This window comes from Cyprinus carpio, chromosome B20 (assembly GCF_018340385.1).
Source record: "Cyprinus carpio isolate SPL01 chromosome B20, ASM1834038v1, whole genome shotgun sequence".
In the NCBI taxonomy this organism is placed as follows: domain Eukaryota; kingdom Metazoa; phylum Chordata; class Actinopteri; order Cypriniformes; family Cyprinidae; genus Cyprinus; species Cyprinus carpio.
In genome coordinates, this window is record NC_056616.1 from 10,990,797 (window position 1) to 11,010,884 (window position 20,088).

The 20,088-nt window shown below is 34.9% G+C and overlaps 2 protein-coding genes across 2 annotated transcripts; one reads left to right on the forward strand and one right to left on the reverse strand.

Annotated features, from left to right (window-relative positions):
* The first annotated feature begins 610 nt into the window (after window positions 1-610).
* On the forward strand, window positions 611-13,144 carry LOC109057934 (desmocollin-2-like). The gene is made up of 16 exons (XM_042746115.1): window positions 611-891; window positions 2,603-2,705; window positions 3,338-3,528; window positions 3,619-3,732; window positions 3,866-4,021; window positions 4,131-4,272; window positions 5,400-5,554; window positions 5,657-5,791; window positions 5,993-6,178; window positions 6,681-6,929; window positions 7,263-7,404; window positions 9,804-10,025; window positions 10,192-10,425; window positions 11,205-11,320; window positions 11,431-11,715; window positions 11,835-13,144. Exons 1-16 carry the CDS (start codon window positions 745-747, stop codon window positions 12,045-12,047), a joined length of 2,790 nt encoding a protein of 929 aa, XP_042602049.1. The 5' UTR covers window positions 611-744; the 3' UTR covers window positions 12,048-13,144.
* Window positions 13,145-17,316: 4,172 nt separating this feature from the next.
* si:dkey-5n18.1 (uncharacterized protein LOC570444 homolog) lies at window positions 17,317-19,804 on the reverse strand. Its single transcript, XM_042746824.1, has 2 exons — window positions 19,296-19,804; window positions 17,317-17,613 (listed from the first exon to the last, which is right to left on the reverse strand). The coding sequence occupies exons 1-2, from the start codon at window positions 19,752-19,754 to the stop codon at window positions 17,434-17,436; spliced, it is 639 nt and encodes a 212-aa protein (XP_042602758.1). The 5' UTR covers window positions 19,755-19,804; the 3' UTR covers window positions 17,317-17,433.
* Between the last annotated feature and the right edge of the window lie 284 nt (window positions 19,805-20,088).

The window sequence follows — 20,088 nt, forward strand, 5'->3', positions numbered from 1 at the left end:
TCATAAACGTCTCACATTCATTTGCTCAGTCTGAGTCATTCCCTTATCAGTTTCAAGAATCAAGAAGTGTTTTGGTTGAGGCATATCCTGTCCATTCCTGTCGTCTTAATTTTTGTTTAACACCCAATCCCTTCCAATTCCTCTATTTTCACTTTTAAGGCTTAATGCACCACAGTTATCAAGCGGTGAAATACAAAGCCTCACGCTTGACCAGGTATTAATTAAAAATGCATAAATCATCCCACGTGAAAAAGGCGTGCACATGTGAGTGGTTTCAAGGTGGGATATATATATATATTTTTAAATTGGGCTTAACGGGTGATTAAATGCAAAAGTTGTAAACAGTTTCTTTTCTTTGCTAAATGTGTAAATGTGATGACTCTCTGTATAATTATCAGCACCTTCTTCACTCCACCCAGACTGATGAAGATTAATTGTATCATGCATTAATCATGTCTGAAAAGTCAGATGGTATAACAGGTAAAAGTCTGTTCTTGTCCCCTCTCTCTCTCTCTCTCTCTCACACACACACACACACACACACACACACACACACACACACACACACAAAGTCAAAGGGAGTTTCAGGGGGCAGTCTGGGGTGGAGTCTAAGCCTTCCAGAGCTTCTCAAGCTAAGGAAGTCAGGGACAAAGCATAGTTTAGTGTACTCAAGACTAAACATTAGGTCCCATTGGTATAAAAAGTGAGAGGCTATGCCACACCCATATTAAAGACTTCAATGGCATGAGAGCCACACCGCACCCAGAGGACTTTATCCGAGCACGTCTGTCAGATACACGCAGTGTAACGTTAGTGGAGTCCAGAGAAATTCGACACACACACAGCAGGATGTATGAACGCGCGCTGTTCCCTCTCTGCCTGCTTACTTTGGTAAGTTAAAGTTAAGGTTACGGTTGTCAATTGGGGGTTTTTTTTTTTTTTTTTTTGTCATTTTATTTAAGTTCATTTTATATAAGTTTATCGTAGGCATACCTGTATTTCTTGCTGTATCTTTTCCTACCTTGGTAACCATAGTTTCCGTCAAATTGCTAGTTATTTGTTATAAAATGTACAACATGCGAGTTATGAGCCTTACGAAGAGCATTTTATTAATCGATATTATGTCCACCCCCACTTAACTCAACAATGAATTTTAGGCTAACTGAATATAGCCTGCTAAACTACTATACTTTTATCACATTTTTTACAGAAAGACAAATAATTTCTCAAATAATAAATAAATTCTTCTGCTTTTAGAATATTTCTGTCATTTTAATTTCTTATTTTGTCATGATAGTGGTGTTTAATGCCATGTGATCACATTTTATTATAGTCAGTAACTAGTATTATGGTAATTTGGTGGAATCTGTTTACCATGTTTTTTCCCAGTGATAATATTAAATTATGAATGGATTTCCCCCTACCTTTTTCCAAACTATTTGGAAATGATTTAATTGGTTAATTGTGTGTTGTGGATTTCAAAGGGATGAAACTACTTGAACATTAACTGTTTAGAATAATGACGTTCTCAATTAGTCAGTCTGTCTGCATTTGAATAGCCTGAGTGATTTTTTTTCCATCAAACAATTGTGTTGCTATGCTTGCTTAGTATCCTCCAGAGTGAAACTAAGCTGCGGGCCAAGTAAATCAGTTGTAAAAATGTTAATTGATTTGTTTTAAAGAAACCATAGTGCTATTGTAAATGTCTTCATTCATTCATTCATTCATAATGTTGACTAAAGAGAAAGGTGCTGTCACCTAGGCTAGCTGACTGATGTTCAGGGGGTGGGTCAGTTATTTTGATTTTTTTTTTTTTTTTTTTTTTTTTTTTTATTGATGGGTTCATTAAAACCATGAATGTAAGTTTCAAACTTTGTGATTTCCTGATATTGTTAATGTGGTACATTTGCACGTTTTATTGAATTATGTGCATTGACTCCATTGTTTGTGTTTAGCTGTACAGGTTCTACTGGGCAGATTAGTCTAGTTTGGAGATAAGATATGAATATATAACCCGAAACCCATAACATTACACCATATAATGAGACAGAACACCATATAACAGTATGTAGAGTAATTGAAATCTGCTTTGTGTCTTGGCTTGTGGTTAATGTTTCCTTGATAGTGGTTTTGTTTAGCTATGTTCTTATTGCATTTTTATTAGCCACAGTTTCCCATGTCATTATTGAGTTATGCGAGTCATTGTTTCGGTTCATCGCTGTTTGTTTGCCGCACACCAACAAAGGCACTGGTGTAATGCTTTCATGTTGCTGTTTAGGACTGAATGTAACAATCAAGAGATAATGTGATGGGAAGATACTGATAAATAATGTTTTTGCAAGTCAAACACCCCTATAAAGTATCCTATATTACAACAATAAGGATTATATACTGTATTAAATGTTTTAAAAATGCATTGTAGTTCATACAATTAACATAAATCTGATTATCAGACAATCCCAATCCTCACCTGATCCATTAGGATTAACGTTTGAAGTCATATGTTGTTTCAGACTACATTATTCAGGTATTGCTCAGTCACAATGGGAAAAGCAATACTCCCTTGACTCTCCCTTTTACTTGCTTTCAATTCCTCCCTCAGGTGCTGATTCAGAGCGCTGCGTCTTGTGAGTTGAGGCCTGTGCTTGTTCAGGTTCCTAAGAGGCTGCCCGCCGGTTATGTCATCTCCGAAAGCAAGGAAGAATGTAAGATTTGTGGTTCCACTAAGCCTTTTCTTACCGCATGACATGACATGTCCTTTTATGCAGACTAAGCTTTTGCTTCATTTGTTGTTGCTAATTAGGCTACATAACATGACGTTTACATAAAGATAAATAATGATAAAAGAATTAGTTCTTTCAAAAATGTTACATTCTGTCACAATTTACTCACCCTCCAAACCTGTGTGACTTTTTTTGCTTCTATGGAATGAAAAATGACCTTCAAATAGACACAAAAGCAGCATAAAAGCATCATAAAAGTCAACTGTAGGGGAAGATTATCAGTGAATAATGATTACACAGGATGTTCAGGTCCACTGGACCTGGAACTAGTAAAAGAGTGGAAATTGTGTGTACATTCACTCAGTCCTCCTATTGTCTGGGCCTGCTATTGGTGTGTGTGTGTGTGTGTGTGTGTGTGTGTGTGAGAGAGAGAGAGAAAGTCTGTAAGAGTGTGAGTGTATGTGTGAGTTTTGTGTTTCTGCCCCAGCCATTCCCACACGAGCTTGAATAGTTTAGTGATATGAAAAACAAGCAATAGATTTAAACTGCTTTTGATTTTGGAAAGGCTTAGCTGTGGAATAATTACCTGACATTGTTGTATTTTTTTTTCACAGTGAGTCTCAAAGGCTGTGCGGCCAAACCTGTGGCCTTTACTTCCAGTGACCCTGACTTCACTGTGAACACAGATGGAACCATTATCACAGTTCATGGTTTGGAGATTACAACAAAGCGTTTTTCTGTACTGGTGCAGGATGAGAATGGAATGGATTGGAGGGTGGACATAATCCTGTCCTGTAAAGATGAGGTAAAACTACAGCCTGTAATTCTATAACTATAAACCATATGATCTGGATCAGCAGCACGACAAATGCTTCTCTATATGTTCTGGCTTCAGGCATCTCAGAAGTCTAGCAGTGCGGCTCGCAAGCGCATTAAGAGAAGATGGAGACCGTTGCCCTTCTCTTTAATTGAGAATGACAGGCCTCCATTCCCAAAGGAAGTGGAGATGGTGAGACCAAATAACATAAGCTATATCTTTACTTTAGTCATTCCTTTCTGTTTCCTCCTCCATTCCATGAACTCAGTTTGATCTTTTGTTATACTTCCTGTTTTCTTATGCTCTCTGACACATCTTTTCCCAGATTGCATCTGATTCTTCAGCAACTTACTCAGTGTATTATGAAATCAGTGGGCAGGGTGTTACTTTAGATCCTGTGGGCCTATTCACTCTAAACAAGCAAACTGGCATGATAAGTGTGACCAGGGCCGTCGACCGTGAGCAGTACCCACAATTCAATGTGAGTCTGAATATTTCAGGCCTTATACCGAAAACAGTTCATGAGCTTATGGTCCGGAATGTGATTATAGCATCAGTACAACTAAATTTGTCTGTTTCTCTTGTTGTAGTTTACCGCTCGTGTGTTTGACTTAAATGGCAAAGAAAGGGATGAATCTCTGCCTATCACTGTGAATGTGGATGATGTAAATGATAACGCCCCTGAATTCATTGGAAGTCGATTCTTCACTGTAGAAGAACGGTGCAGGGCAGGTATGAAAGAGGAGGACAAAAGATGCATTTTCAAATATCAAGTTCAAGCCATATATCGCACCAAAATCAAAGGACAGAAATAGGAAATTATACTTTAGAAATTATGGAGGGTGTTTTTAAGACCATTAAAATCATTTGGATTTTGATATTATTTTCATAACAATTCTCATCACTATAATAATAATAATAAAAAAATAATTATTTTTATATTCTCAGTAATGTAACGCGAAAAAAAATATTATGTTCTGTAGTACTTATGGTAGTATTTGTTTTACAGCCTTAAATTTATGTTGATTTTTAGTAGGAAAAATACATTATATAAGCATATTGTTTTACTGCAGTAAAAATATGTTGTATTACAGTAATGAGAATAATTTTTTGAAAATAATAGGAATATTAAATGTAAAGAAAAAGGAAATATGCCAGAATGCAATAAAGTAATAAGAATAGGTGGGTAAAATATTTGTAATGTTACTAAATTAATGTCTCCATTATTGTTATTTTAGTATTGTTTATACAATTATAGTATTTAATTTATTTATAAACTCTATTATTATTAATTAATTCATTATTAATTAGTATTAATTGTATTCATGTATATTATGTAATAATATAGTATATATCAATTTTAACTCTAAATTATCTTTAAATTTGAGTATCATATTTTTCAGTTTTCATTAAGTTTGTCATTTTATGTGCTTTTGTAATTTTTATTGTGTTTACTTTAACTTGTTTTTTTCGGTTGGTTATTTTATTCTTTCTACTTTTATTTCAGCTTTATTTCAATTAGTGAAAATTTTTTGTAAACAATAACAACACTGATCACAATGTAAAAAATATAAATATAATATAAAATATAAGCTTCGTTATCTTCATACTGTGTATATATATATATATATATATATATATATATATATATATATATATATATATATTAATTCTAATTTATTTGTTATTCATTTTTTACAATTATATTGACGGGCTTTATGAGGTTTTTCTGTATGTTTAAAGTGAACTCGTGGTCTAACGCAGAAATGCAGTAAACAATACTAAACCGAACCTGAATATACTGAAAGTAAAGGTGTTTTTTGTAGTGTATTCAATCATATTTGCATTCTGTTTTTCAGGTACTAGAATAGGAAAAGTGAATGCCACAGATAAAGATCAGCCAAATACCTCCCACACCTTGATCAAGTTTACTCTGCTAAACTCTACTAACATGTTCTCCATTGATCCTTCTACCGGAGAAATAACTGCTAAAACCAACACCTTAGACAGAGAGGTAATTTTCTGGTTTGGTGTTGTGTCTACAAAGCCTTTCTGTATTGTGTATTCAGATGATACAGTCTGCCAATAATGCAAATGTTTTTGTTTTTTTTCTCAGGCTCAGGACAAAGTCTACGTTGAAATAGAGATCAGCGATATGGGCGGTGCTCCTAATGGGCTCTTCAGCAGAGGAACATTTGTGATTACTCTCACAGACGTTAATGATAACCCTCCTACCTTTAAAGAGAAGTTGGTAGGGCCCTTTTATTGGCTATACAGCAATAAAACAAAACAAATAAACTACTAAACCACTCAGGAGATGAATAGAATTGTATAGCTCTCATCTTGAGATATTAACATAATTAACTAACATCTATAACTGAAAGGTTTTATGTTGGAAATTGTGGTATTGGAACTTTAAAAAGATAACAAAAAATTTTTTTTTTGGAAACAGTACAAGGCCAAGGTTCAAGAGAACCAAGAAAATGTGCTAGTTACTAGGATACCAGTGGAAGATAAGGACTTAGTAAACACCCCCAACTGGAAGGCCCTGTTTGAGGTCACAAAAGGAAACGAGAGTGGGAACTTCAGGATGGAGACAGACCCCAAAACCAACGAGGGGCTTCTGTATGTGATAAAGGTGAATGGTTTTGAAGGCATTAAAATAATAGTCTGTACAGGAAGTTATTTTGCGGAAGCATCTGAAAATAACCTTTTTGGCAAGATACAGACACCAGATGTTTTTGATGAATCCATTGAAATGTTGCTGAATTTGCCCTTTGTTAGTACGTTCTAGCAGCGATAGCTTCCACTGAGGGTCACAGTCATTATCTTGAGAGCTCTCTTCACTCTCTGACAGGGTTGTGTTGGTTTTATTTATAGAGGCATTGCAGAGTTAGCTATTTTAGAGCTGTGTGTGAAAATGTGCATGTGCGGTTCAACCACATCCTGTTAAGTAAAGTACTGTACATCCATCAGACAAGCAAACACAGGTTCTTCTCTTCAAGCAGAATTCAAGGCAGAGCTTTTGACAGCTCTTCACACAGAGTATAGGTGCTTTTGGGTTAAATAAGCAAGTTTTATGTTGATGCACTTGAGTGAATTCTTAGTGTTCTCATTCCCCTTCTATTCTTTACTTTCAGGGATTGGATTTTGAAAAAACTCCACTGGTGAAGCTGGAAATAACTGCCCGTAATGAGGTTCCACTGGTTGGGACTGACACTAAATGGCTCACTGTGCCACTCGAGCTCAGTGTGGGAGATGAAGATGAAGGACCAGAGTTCAACCCTAGCATTCTATATCTCAAAGTCAAGGAGAATGTCCCCAATGGAACCGTCATTGGAACCTATAAAGCTCTGGATCCAGAAAATAAGAATAGTGATGGAATAAAGTATGTTCTTTTATGACGTGGGTTTATTTGAGGTTAACCAAATAATTATCTTTAAAGCACCACCTTACATAATCAGGCGGTCTTTGGTCTTCTGTTCTGTTATGCTCTGACTAGCTGAAGACGAGCAAGAACTTGTCTTATGTTAATACTTCCAAAGAATTTAATAAATAATTTTAATTATACTGGACTTTATGCGTGATTAAAAAATCTTTCCTGTAACCCCTAGCATCTAGTGTCTCTATATATGACATTAGAGTGTATTATGGTAATGTAATTGTACATGATAAACCTTTATACTGTATTTTAAATGCACTTTTTTTTCACTTATGTGTAATACTATAAGATGACTGACCCAGGCAACTGGATCACTGTGGTGGAGAACACTGGAGAGTTGAAAACAGCCAATACTATAGATCGAGAATCACCTTTGGTCCACAAGGATATGTACAACATAACCATCAGAGCTGTGGATGAGAGTGAGTCTGGACTTGATGTCACACACTTGACAACATAATTAGATTAAACTTGAGATCTTAATCTGTGGACATTCAGCACGACAACACTGAAACGTTGGTGTGTTTCTGAGTACACACTGTACAGTCGTGGCCAAATGTATTGGCAGTGACATAAAGTTTGTCTTTTGTAAAATTTGCTGCTTAAGCTGTTGTTGTGTTCATTTAAATTGTTTCTAGATTGTCACTGTCAGTACTTGTAGAAACAATGTGAATAAACACCACAACAGCTTAAGTAGCAAAATTTTGCAAAAAACAAAATTTATGTCACTGCCAGTACTTTTGGCCACAACTGTACTCTATTGTTCTATGAATGTGTGTGGGTGTGTTTTCTCTGGCTGTTAATGAAATACCATTTGGTTGGGTGTGGCTGGGTAGAAATAGCTTCAGGCTTCTGCGAAGATCTCAGGATTTTTTGGTGTGATGTAACATGTCTTTTTGATGATGATCAACATGTTCTACCTGACACTAAATGTTCTAAACATTGAATGTTGTTGAATGGCATTCCAGGAAGTACTGAGTACATTTGTCCCTCTTTAACTCCTTTTACATGTGATTTTTATCTTTGGATGTCACCAGGTTGCAATGTTCTTGCTGCCTTAATTTTATTGGAGGTTTGTGAAAGTTGCTCATAGCCTTTGAGAAACTGATCACAAATGTATGCATGTATGTAAAACTGATTTCAAAAAAGAAGGATTTTGAGACAAAGAAATTATGTCACAATTTCACATATTATTAAAAAGTCACAATCGTGAGATGTGAAGTCACAGTTGTGAGATATAAAGTCACAATTATGAGATATACCATTGCAATTGTGAGATGAAAAGTTGCAATTATGAGATATGTAGTCGCAATTGTGAAATATAAAATTGCAATTGAGATGTAGTTGCAATTAGGGATGCATGATAAATATCAGCACGATATTTAATGCGCATCTCGTAAGTAAAGCCAGTTCTGTAATTAGCGGTAAATTTCTATACATGCGTGTGGAGCAGCATTTACTACACAGAGCCGTTCACTGACAAGTTGCGCAAACATGCGCAAAATATGATCGTGGTTTTGCGCAGCTTGTCAGTTAACAACGGCTTTGTGTAGTAAATGCTGCTCAACGTGAAAGCACACACATGTAGAGATTTACAGACAAGATGTCCATTAAATATCGTGCTATATTTATCGTACATCCCTAGTTGCAGTTATAATATACTGTAAAGTCACAGTTATGATGAAGCTGCAATTAAGAGATAAAAATACGCATTTATGAGGTGTGAAGCTGTATTCATTAGAAAGTTGCAATTGTGAGCAATTTGTCACAATTATGAGGTTGCAGCTATGAAATATAAAGTTGTATTTGTGAAATATCTCACAATTGTTACTACATATACAGTTTCAATTCTTAGATGTAGTCACAATTGTGAGATATTAAGTCACAATTATGAAATGTAGTAGCAATTGTGAGTTAGAAAGTTGCAGTTATGAGAGATTTAGTCACAATTTTTAGATATTGCTATCGAGTGACGTAGTCGCAGTTATGATAGACTGTGAAGTTGCAGTTATGAGAGTTTCAATTAAGAGATAAAAAGACGCATTTGAGATGTGAAGCTATATTTGTAAGAAAGTTGCAACGGAAATATAAAGTCACAATTATGAGTTTGCAGCTCTCAAATATAAAGTTGTGTTTGTGAGACATGTCATCAAAACTGTGATATATACAGTCTAAGTTCTGAGATGTAGTCGCAATTGTCAGATATAAAATTCACAATTATGAGATATGTAGTCATAATTGTGAGATGTACAAGGAATTATAAGATGTCACAATTGTGAGTTAGAAAGTTGCAGTTATGAGATAAGTAGCAACAATTGTGAGATATAATGTCGCAATTATGAGATGTAAGCTAGTTGCAATTGTGAATGATAGTTACAGTTATGAGATATGAAGTTGTAATGAAAAAGTTGCAATAAAGAGATTAATAGACAATTATGATAAGCAAATTATGTAAGAATGTCGCAATTGTTATAAAGTTGTCGTAATTATGAAAAAAGGGTTGCTGTTGTAAGATATAAAGTTGCAATTATGAGAGATTTAGTCATGATTTTGATATATATATATATATATATATATATATATATATATATATATATATAGTTGCAATTATTGGATATAGGGTCACAGTTATAAGAAAGTTGCAATTGTGAGATGTAAAGTCGTTATTGTAAGAAAGTCACAATTGAGATAAATTTGTCATGATTGTGAGAATTAAGGTCATGGTTGTGAGAGATAAAATTGTGCATTGTACGCCAGTTGTATTCTGGTGATTTGTTTCTCTAAAGTTACATGAAGCTCACTGGAATTTCTCTTTCCTCAGGTAAGAAGACAGGAAAAGGGATGGTTATAATCCAGATCGAAGACGTGAATGATAACATACCTGTGATTCCGGGCAAAGACCTGATCATGTGTAGTAAGGGCGATACCCTGGGCTCTGTTCTGGTTGAAGCCGTGGACATGGACAAGCCACCTTACTCTACTCCCTTCCTTTTCGAATTTGGAGCAGATCATGATGGGAAGTGGAAACTGAAGGATGCTACAGGTAAGGATAGAGGGAATTGATGTTTCTTAGGCCTGGGGGTTTATGTAAATTTTTTTATTTTATTTTATTTTATAGTTTCTTAATATAGCAATCATCAACAAAGGCTGATAAATTGAAAGTGTTGCAGTATATTCACAGACATCATGTCTTTCCTCCTCTGATGCAGATTCCTCTGTGGTGCTGGAACAGGCTGTGGCCATGCCCAACGGTCTCTACAGTGTTCCTCTCTTGGTGAAGGATCTGCAGGGATTCGGGAAAGAGCAGACAGTGAATGTGCGATTGTGCACTTGTGAGAGGGAGGACAATGGAGGAATATGTGGGGCTCGGAGCGCCTCTTCCTCTTTGGGCAGTTTGGGAATCCTTGCCTTAGTTCTCTCTGGCCTGCTGCTGCTACTTTTAAGTGAGTGCCCCCTTCTGACCACCATATGACCACATATATTTACCAATAGACCCACCACCGTTAAAAAAAGTTATTAAAGAACTATTGTCCTCACCTCATTTATTTGATAAATATACAGTAGAAATGGTAATATTATCAAATATTGTTTGCAATTTAAAGTAATTGTTTTATATTTTAATATATTTTAAAATGTTATTTTTTCTTGTGATGGCAAAGCTTAATTTACAGCATCATTACTCCAGTCTTCAGTGTCACATGATCCTTTAGAAATCATTCTAATATGTTGATTTGGTGCTCAAGGAACATTTCTGATTATTATCAAAGTTGAAGAGTTGTGCTGCTTAATAATTTTGTAGAAACAGGAATGCATTTTTCAAGGATTATTTGAGGAGAATAAAGTTCAAAGAAAAGCATTTATATGTAACTATGTTAATGTGTTTATTGTCACTTTAGATCAATTTAATTCAATTCCTTAAACTACACTAGTCAACATTTGAAGTGGATCAAAAAGTCAAAGTTGTCCTAAAATCTAAAACCAAAATGCGTTCTTGTGTTTTAATCCACTTCAAATGTTGGCTAGTGTATATATACACAAGTTCAAGAGTCTGAGACCACCAATGAAAATTACAGATTATATACCAGCATAATAATTTAAGTGAAAAGTTGAATTAAAATTTTAGAATTTCTTTCTTTTTGTTTTTTGTCAAAACCTGTCAAAGCTGATAGGTTTAAAAAAAAAAATACAATAAATTTGCCTTCTGTTTTTCATGCCGTATCAGGTCTGTTGCTCATCTTCATATGCAGCACTAAGAGAGAAAAGCTTTACATCAGTGATGACACAGGAACAGGTGGAATGCTGCTGAAATCCAACACTGAGGCTCCTGGTGAAGAAGTGGTAAGAAAAACACCTCTTTTTAAAAAAAAAAAAAAAAAATGCTTAAATTAATCCGAGAAACCACTAGAAGAGTTTGACCATATTTGGCTGGAATGTCTTTCTCTTTTTAGAAAGATGGAGCTTTGATGTTGATTCCTGGGGCAGAGGTAGTGGACGGGTCACAACAGAGCGGCCTCATGGAAAGTAAGAACATGACTTCAGCTTCAGGGCGCTACGGGCAGTCCTTTTTCCAGGGAGGAGGCGTGTACAACACCACCACTCAAGAGTTTGGGACAGAGAAGTTCTACTCATCTGGACGCTATGATAACAACATGTACGGCAACGCCACGATACAGAAACTCTCCAATACAAATACTCTGGACACATGGAAAACCAACGGGCGCTACTTGGACAGAGTGAGCTGAATTTATACATTCATTCGGAAACTCATATTTCACATATTCTCTTTTTTTTTGTTCGAGCTCCACTGAAGTTATTTTCATGTGACCTAACTTGACACCTTATTTTGTGACAGAAACTGGCTTACTTGGGAGACGAGGAGGAAGGGCGGTACGCGGATGACCTGCTGAAGACTTATGGGCATGAGGGGATGGGATCTCCTGCAGGCTCTGTAGGATGTTGTAGCCTCGTGGCCGAACAGGAATCACTGGAATTTTTGAACACTCTCGGCCCCAAATTCAGACCACTGGCTGACGTCTGCTACACCACGAATCGAACCGGAAACTAAAATGAGACTGAGATCAGAGAGTACTGAATGCTGTTTGCCAGGTGCCTTCAAAGCACACTGCAGAAAATCATGTTCTTAATCAGTATTCTTGCATCGTTTTCTAGTAAAAATATCCAAATGTCCTTTAAATTATGCAAGACCATTTACTGAATGTTAAGTCTATTTTTTGGTTGTTTAAATTGATTTTTCTTGTTTAAATGTAAATCTCACCAAATATTATTAGATTTATGCTCGAAACTAAAATTCATGTTAAACAATAACCTTAACTCCATGATATATATTCTCTAAAATGAGTCTTAGTATCTCAGTTTTGCTTCTTAAGTAAATTTACCAAGTTTTGAGGATATTTAGTTATTTTTACTGGAAAACGAGACAAAAATGCTGATTTAGAAAACTATTTTTAAAGTACATGCCTTTCTGTTAACTTTTGTAAGTTGAGTTTTTAAGTGTGTGAATGATGCAAATAAGCTTTTCTGTAATTGTTTTGCTTTACTTTGCAAACCTCTTCCTCGCAGAGCTGAGGAAGGACAGTTTTAATATAAGTATACAGAAGAGACATTATTTTCTCCCTGATCGATTGCAGTTTTCAGCCGTGTGAAGTATTAACTGAGTCTATATTTACAAGACCATGATGAAGTGTGCTCATAAACATTTTTGGGGCAGCGTGTGGAATTCAGAGCGCTCTTCAGCTCCAAAAGCACTTACACACGACATCAGCTCTGGACACTGAACTCATCCTTAGGCCATGATGTATTACTGGAGTTTTTGTGTTATTTTCTTACAACATTGAACAGTATAGTTGCTATAGGGATTTTTCATTTCATTGAAAATAAACCAAATATTTTGTATGTAAGTAACTTTATGCTTTAAATGAAGATAGAGGTGAAAGGTGAAAGAACAGGTAAATTTGGGAAAAACTACATTTTTTTATCTCTTTGATATTAGTTTTGTTCTAACAGCACATTTTAAGATTTTTTTTTTTTTTTGTATTTGTGGTAAATATTACAAACATAGCAGATGTTTAGAGGGTTGTTCTGATTTTAAACTTAAAGGGATGCTCTTTGTAAATATTTCAATAAAACTGATTACAGACCCCATTTTGTTGTTTAGTACTGTTTTTAGGCTGCAAAGGCACATTTATAATTGAAAGGCACACATAAGTTTAAAATGTATCTTTACCCAGAGTTAAAAGCAGGGTTTAGAATGATAACCCAGGGTTAAGTGCAGTGTGAAAAGCCCTGAAGTGTGAACGTTCATCTACCTGGGGGTTAAAAGCAGGTTAGAACGACCATAACAATGAGGGGTTAAGCACAGTATGAAGAGCCTGTTTAATGCTGAACCAAGGTGGCATAAATGCAGTTATACAGAGACTATAATGGCAAAAAATTATGCTATGAAATTAATGTCTAAAGTATTAAATTCTGAATATTAAGATAAAAATATGAACATAAATACTGTCTGACAGTAAGTATTTTTACTTAGTTACTGTAGCACACTTTAGCACTTTATGAAATAGACTGATCATTGAACAATTGCTGCATTCAATTTGTACTTGGAAGTTAGAAATTCCAAGTTTGTGTGAACTGGAACGCCCTCACAAGTTGGAGTTCCAACTCGGAATCTCGAAGGAATCACAACAACTTCAGAATCCAATATGTCTGCTCAGTGCATCAACAGAGGAGAAACAATAGTAATACATTGTCTCAATAAAGTCAGTGGTGCACACAGTTCTATCCATTTGTATATTCACATGGTTCTATGGCATTATCTGTACAAAATAACGCTTTTTAAGTGTTTTTATGATGTTGCTAACAATGGACACGTCTATATTGGTTTTGTGGCTTCTCACACTTGTTAACGACATCACCAGCCACCCATCCACAGTAACTCAGTAACTTAGTAGCACTACTTCGTTACTGTACTTAAGTACATTTTTCAAGTATCTGTACTTCACTGGAGTAGTTTTATTTTTAGTAACTTTTACTTTTACTTCACTACAATTCCAAAGCATTGTGGGGCTGTAATACAGCAACAATAATCGTACTTTTTGAGAACCCCTGGTTACCGTTAGTGCGAGCTCTAATTTCAATTTCACAACCGGCAGATCTAGTAAAACTGACGCTAAGCTTGCGGACTGATGCTGTCTAAAAGTAACGCTAACTAATTGTGAACATATGAACGTTTTGCTTAGGAAATTAAAGGATTGGGTAATATCTGAAAATTAAGAAGCATATTTTATGACAAAAACTGTCCGATGGAGAGGGCAACGGGATATTTGGGAAGGACAGCGGGACATCAAAATACATGAGACTTGACAGCTAAAAACTTTTGAAACAAATTAAGTTAGTTAAAAGGGTGAATGGTTGTTAGCACTAACGTGTTACAGCTAGCAACAGGGCGGAAGTTTACCTTTGTCTGGATGTATACTGTTTTGCCGGCTTTATGATCTGCAGCTCCTTAACCCATCCATTTGTGAACAGCAGATAAGACTCCATGACTTGTAGCTTCGGAACTGTTCTGAAGTGTAGGCGCTCACAAAACAAAGAACCGAAGCTTCTGTAATGCAAAAGTGCGGGGCAGCACACTCGTCGTCGGTGCTCCACTCTTTGTTGGGATTTCATATTGATCCAACCGTTAACTAGTGCCGATTTTGTCCACATAACGGATCCCTGGCATCCTCCTACTTAGCGTTTATCCCTGTAAACCCACAACCTTTTCGCGATTTTAACATATTTTTTCTTTCCTCCAACTCTGTTTTCTTCTCGTTCGACTTGCTGTATGTTTACATTCACGACGCCATCAACATGGCCGCCCGTCCCATAATGCAACGCCCCCCGCGCCCCAGCCCTATTAGAAAGATCCGATTGCAGCTGTTAGTCAACAAACTCACTGAATTCAAATGAACCGTTTAGTGCGAGTCTCTAATGATCAATGTTTAGTGAGCGCGCGTGCGACTGATGCAAAAGTAAGCTACTAATGTCGAGTTTTAGGATTAATTATTGTAACTGAAAATCATATTTATGTCAAAACTGTCATTTATTTGGGAACTAAATCTGCTGTAAAGGGTGATCTGTTTAAGCCCACTGAAATGCTTGAATACAACACACATCAGCAATGTGCCTTAGGCAAAAAAACAAAACATTAAAATAACAGAGATTAAATAAAAAACTATGCACGTTCATAAATGCCCGCTGCCATAACATAATTTAAAATGCTACGCATTTAGCCCTATGTGAACGTCTGTTTTTATCTTGTTTATCAACAGTATAAATGTTTATATTGTTTGAATTAACTAGCCAAGTAGACACTGAATGTTTATTCATAACCATACTGAAAATAAGTAACATTGGTAGCTGATGCTAACTGTGCTAAAAACTTGGCTTGCTGGTGCTACAGCTGTGTTGAGGTAATTTTTAAAAATAAAGTCCAAATATTTTTATTCAACCACCTATAGATAGATTACATCTGAGGGAAAAGAAAGGATGTGATGTTCAGAACATGGTAACTGCAGTAATTATCAAAGTGGGAAGTGATGCCCTCTGGGGGCATTTGGCTAGGGTTTTTTTTATATAACACAAACAAGGTTTGAGAAGAAAAAAATCATTATGAAAATATAATTTTTTTCCTTAAAATGTTCTTCCAAACTTCAGGCCTTATTCTCATGTCATATATAACGGTGATGTTCTGCAAAACAACAAACTTTAAAACACTTTTTTTCTTACTGGTAAAAATCTGATGGTCAGATGTGACCTTGGACCACAAAATTGTGTATATTTGCAGCAAAAGCCAAAAATACATTGTATGTGTCAAAATGATAAATTTTTCTTTTATGGCAAAAATTATTAGGATATTAAGTAAAGATCATGTTCCATGAAGATATTTTGTAAATTTTCTACTGAAAATATATTAAAACTTAATTTTTAATTAGTAATATGCATCGCTAAGAACTTCATTTAGACAAATTTAAAGGTGATTTTCTCAATGTTTTGATTTTTTTGCACCCTTAGATTCTAGATTTTCAAATAGTTGTATCTCAGCCAAATATCATCCTTTCCTAACAGCTTATTTATTCAGCTTTCGGATGATGCATAAATCTCAATTTCAAAAAATTGACCCTTATGACTGGTTTTGTGGTCCAGGGTCACAAATCTGTTTTCTCTGAGGTACATCGCAGTGTATCTTCACAGTGAACATTACTACATCACTCTCATCAGCGTAGTCCATATCAACAACAAAAATATATCTTGACTCCATATATTGGTTATTTTTGAGAAAATTCCAGGTATTTTGAGCAGTAGGATTATAAAAAAAAATTGTGCTAATATAAAATTTAATTTAAGTAAGCCTATATAAAATTGCAAAATAAATCTCTATCACTACTCACTTTTTACTAAAAGTACATAAAACATCAAGTACTTTTGTACTTTCACTTGAGTAAAATTGAAAAAGGAAAGTTTGATTTGTGTACTTCGTCCACCACTGTTCCCATCTCCTCACAAAAATAAACATTTATTTGATTTGTGTACTTCGTCCACCACTGTTCCCAGCTCCGCAGCAAATGACCTGGGGTCTCATTTATAAACATTGCATATGCATTTTCTATGCCCGTTTTGTGAAAATGCAGCTTTTTATTCTATAAACAGTAAAAAAAAAAAAAAAAAAAAAAAAAAATAAATATATATATATATATATATATATATATATATATATATTGAAGTATATTAAAATAGAAACTAGTTATTTTAACTGTTGATCTATGATTTTAACTATTTTACAATATTACTGATTTTGTAGTCTTTGTGAAAATAAGAGACTTCTTTCAAAAACATAAAAAATAGAAATAATAATCATTCAAACGTTTGACCGATAGTTCAATAGTTAGGAAAAAACTTACATTTCCGTATACTTGTCTGTAGTGCATTGCACCTCATTTTTATTCAGCGGTTAAAGGATGGAAAAGTATTAAGTGTATTACTTCCTGCCTGCTGTAGGTTAAGTGGAATCAATAATCCAGGGTTGGATTTGGTCCCACTACTCTCTTACAGTGAATCTGATCTGAAGCCCTTAGCTTTGTGTGAGACAGGGCTGTTAAAGCGCTTTGACTGAGCTGCTGTTGCTGAGTGTGTATGTCTGTTGTGTCATTCTCAATTTCCCTGAAGTCCAAGTCTAATATCTGTGCCAGTGCCCTGTGAAGTATCTCGCCAAGGTCTCGGCCTTTGAAAATGGAAGAATTAATTTAATATTCAATGAAAAGTCTCAAGCAGGCAAATTGCCAGAGAATTCATTCTTTATTCAAGGAAACACCCACAGTCTGAATGCAAAGAGGCCTCTTTAAACTAACAGAAAGAGGTTAAAGCAGAAAAGAAATCATGTTTGCCTGTTGGTCTCAGATCTCATAGAGCAGGTAACCAGAGAAGATACTGAAGCGGCTTTGTGAGTCCCTCTTGCTTAGTTCACTGTTGTTCAGCCGAACAAACAGCCGATCTCCAACTTTAAGCTGCAGCACTACATTGTTGCTTGCAGTGTCTGTATGAAGAACATCCACTGCCACCGCACTCGCCACAACCTAGAACACACAAGAGTGGAAATGAGCAGATTTATCAGACTTATTATGCTGCAATAGATGTGAGTCCTTAATATTTTATTATGTAGCAGCTGTTTTATTAAAGCAACAAAGCAGGAGTTTTCAGAAAGCTGTTTTTTTCTTTTCTTCTTTTTTTCTTCTTTTTTTTTTACATTTGAATTGAATCTTATTTATTTATTTTTATAAAATCTATGAAATTGTAAGGCGTACAAATGTAACATATTAATTTAAAATTGAATTAAATATATTAAATCTAACAATTTCTGACCCTGGACCACAAAACCAGTCATAAGGGTCAATTTTAAAAACTGAAATCTGAATAAATAAACTTTTGATTGATGTATGGTTTGTTAGGATAGGACAATATTTTGCTGAGATACCACTATTTGAAAATCTGGAATCAGAAGGTGCAAAAAAATAAAAAAATAAAAAAAATAAAAAGAAAAATATTGAGAAAATCGCCTTTAAAGATGTCCAAATGAAGCAATGCATATTACTAATAAAAAAATTACGTTTTGATATATTTATGGTTGGAACATGATCTTTACTTAATATCCTAATGATTTTTGGCATAAAAGAAAAATCAATAATTTTGACCCATACAATGTATTTTTGGCTATTGCTACAAATATACCCATGTCTTAAGGTCCAGGGTCACATATCTGTTATTGGCTTATTCAATGTTATTGGCTTATTCAAATTGAATTAATTGCAATTATCTTATTCCCAGCTTTACTTTTTCAACTGAAATAAATACATTTGCATAAGCTTTTGTAAAAAAAAAAAAAAAAAAAAAGCAATAGTAATAATAATAAAATAATTTCTATAAAAAAACCTTTATATATGCATTATATATATTAAACATTATAAACATTATATATAATTTTTATTAATAGGGTGTACAAAAAAAATACCTAATAATTAGGGCTGTCAAATGATTAATCACAATTAATCACATCCAAAATAAAACTTTTGTTTGCATAATATATGTGTGTATACTGTGTATATTTATTATGTATATATAAATACACACACATGCATGTATAATTTAAGAAGAATATGTTATGTTTATATATTAAATATATTTATATATAATATAAAATATAAAAATACATATATAAATGTATATACATGTAAATATTTTCTATAATTTATGTGTGTGTATTTATATATACATAATAAATATACCCTGTACACATACATATATTATGTAAACAAAACTTTTATTTTGGATGTGATTAATCGTGATTAATCATTTGACAGCCCTACTAATAATACAAATATTGTTTTGTAGATGGCTGTATTTTGACAATGAAGAGAACATATTGTATTTACACTTTCGTTCACGTTCAAAGGTTTGGGGTCAGTAAGGTTTTTATTTATTTATTTATTTATTTGTAAGTCAGCAAGAACACAATAAAGTGATTAAAAGTCACAGTTAAGACATTTATATTGTTACATATATATATATATATATATATATATATATATAATATATATATTATATATATATAATATATATAATTTTTTTTCTTAAATTATAAATGGGTCTTTTTATGCATACAAAAATATAAAGCAGCCTTTATAAGGCTTACATTTTTATCATACTTAGATATCTTTGTTTGAAAACCCCTGCAAAAAACCTCATGTTGAGGTAAACTCACCGTCTGGTCATTAAGAATCAAGTCCACTCGTAGGTTTTGGCCGGTCTTCACAATGCTAAAGATGAAGTAGTACACTCCCGCTGTCTTACAGGTGAAAGTCCCGGTCGAGGATTCATAACCTCCTCCCAGATTAGTAATCACGTCGTTAAACTTTATCACATCATTCTTGCCGAAGGCGTCCTGCAGCGCAGCACTGAACGCGACACCTCCCTTACTCGACGAGCCTATACCTGAGGGTCCGGCTGGGCCAGGCGGACCTGCTTTACCTGGAGGTCCAGGTGGACCAGGAGGTCCTGCTGCAGATGAGGTGAGAGGGATGACTAAGCCATTGCTCTGGTCTTTAGAGCGATCTGAGGAGGGGTCACACACGATCCTGCAGGAGCCAGGGAGGGTCTCACAGATGCCTGCTCTGGTCAGAGACAGAAGTGTGAGGAGAACTGCTATCCAGTGCTTGGCCATGGTGAAGTATGAGTTCAGAGAGATGAAGGGACTCAAATGTAAAGCCCATGGTAAGAAGTCACACAGATTTTGGGCTGTGAATGGTTCAGTTAGCTGGTCACGTGATAAAGTTGAGAAATTGTTTGTCATCTGACATTTTTCAGCATCAGCAAAAACTAATATTATGCTTCTTTAAAACTAACTTATGCTTCCCTATGAGTCTTATGAAACTGTTATTGTGCAACAATGCTGTCAGAAGATTGGACCACTGAACTTATATTTTTACCAGTGATGAACCAACCAATATTAAAATAATGTGAATGGGTGCTGTCAGAACAAGTGTCCAACAAGCTAA

Coding starts and splice junctions, on each gene's coding strand:
- LOC109057934 (XM_042746115.1), top strand. CDS start 745: ATGAGAGCCACACCGCACCCAGAGGACTTTATCCGAGCACGTCTGTCA. Junction 3,529..3,618: donor TCCTGTCCTGTAAAGATGAG/GTAAAACTACAG, acceptor TTCTGGCTTCAG/GCATCTCAGAAGTCTAGCAG. Junction 5,555..5,656: donor CCAACACCTTAGACAGAGAG/GTAATTTTCTGG, acceptor TTTTTTTCTCAG/GCTCAGGACAAAGTCTACGT.
- si:dkey-5n18.1 (XM_042746824.1), bottom strand. CDS start 19,754: ATGGCCAAGCACTGGATAGCAGTTCTCCTCACACTTCTGTCTCTGACC. Junction 17,614..19,295: donor TGATTCTTAATGACCAGACG/GTGAGTTTACCT, acceptor TGTGTGTTCTAG/GTTGTGGCGAGTGCGGTGGC.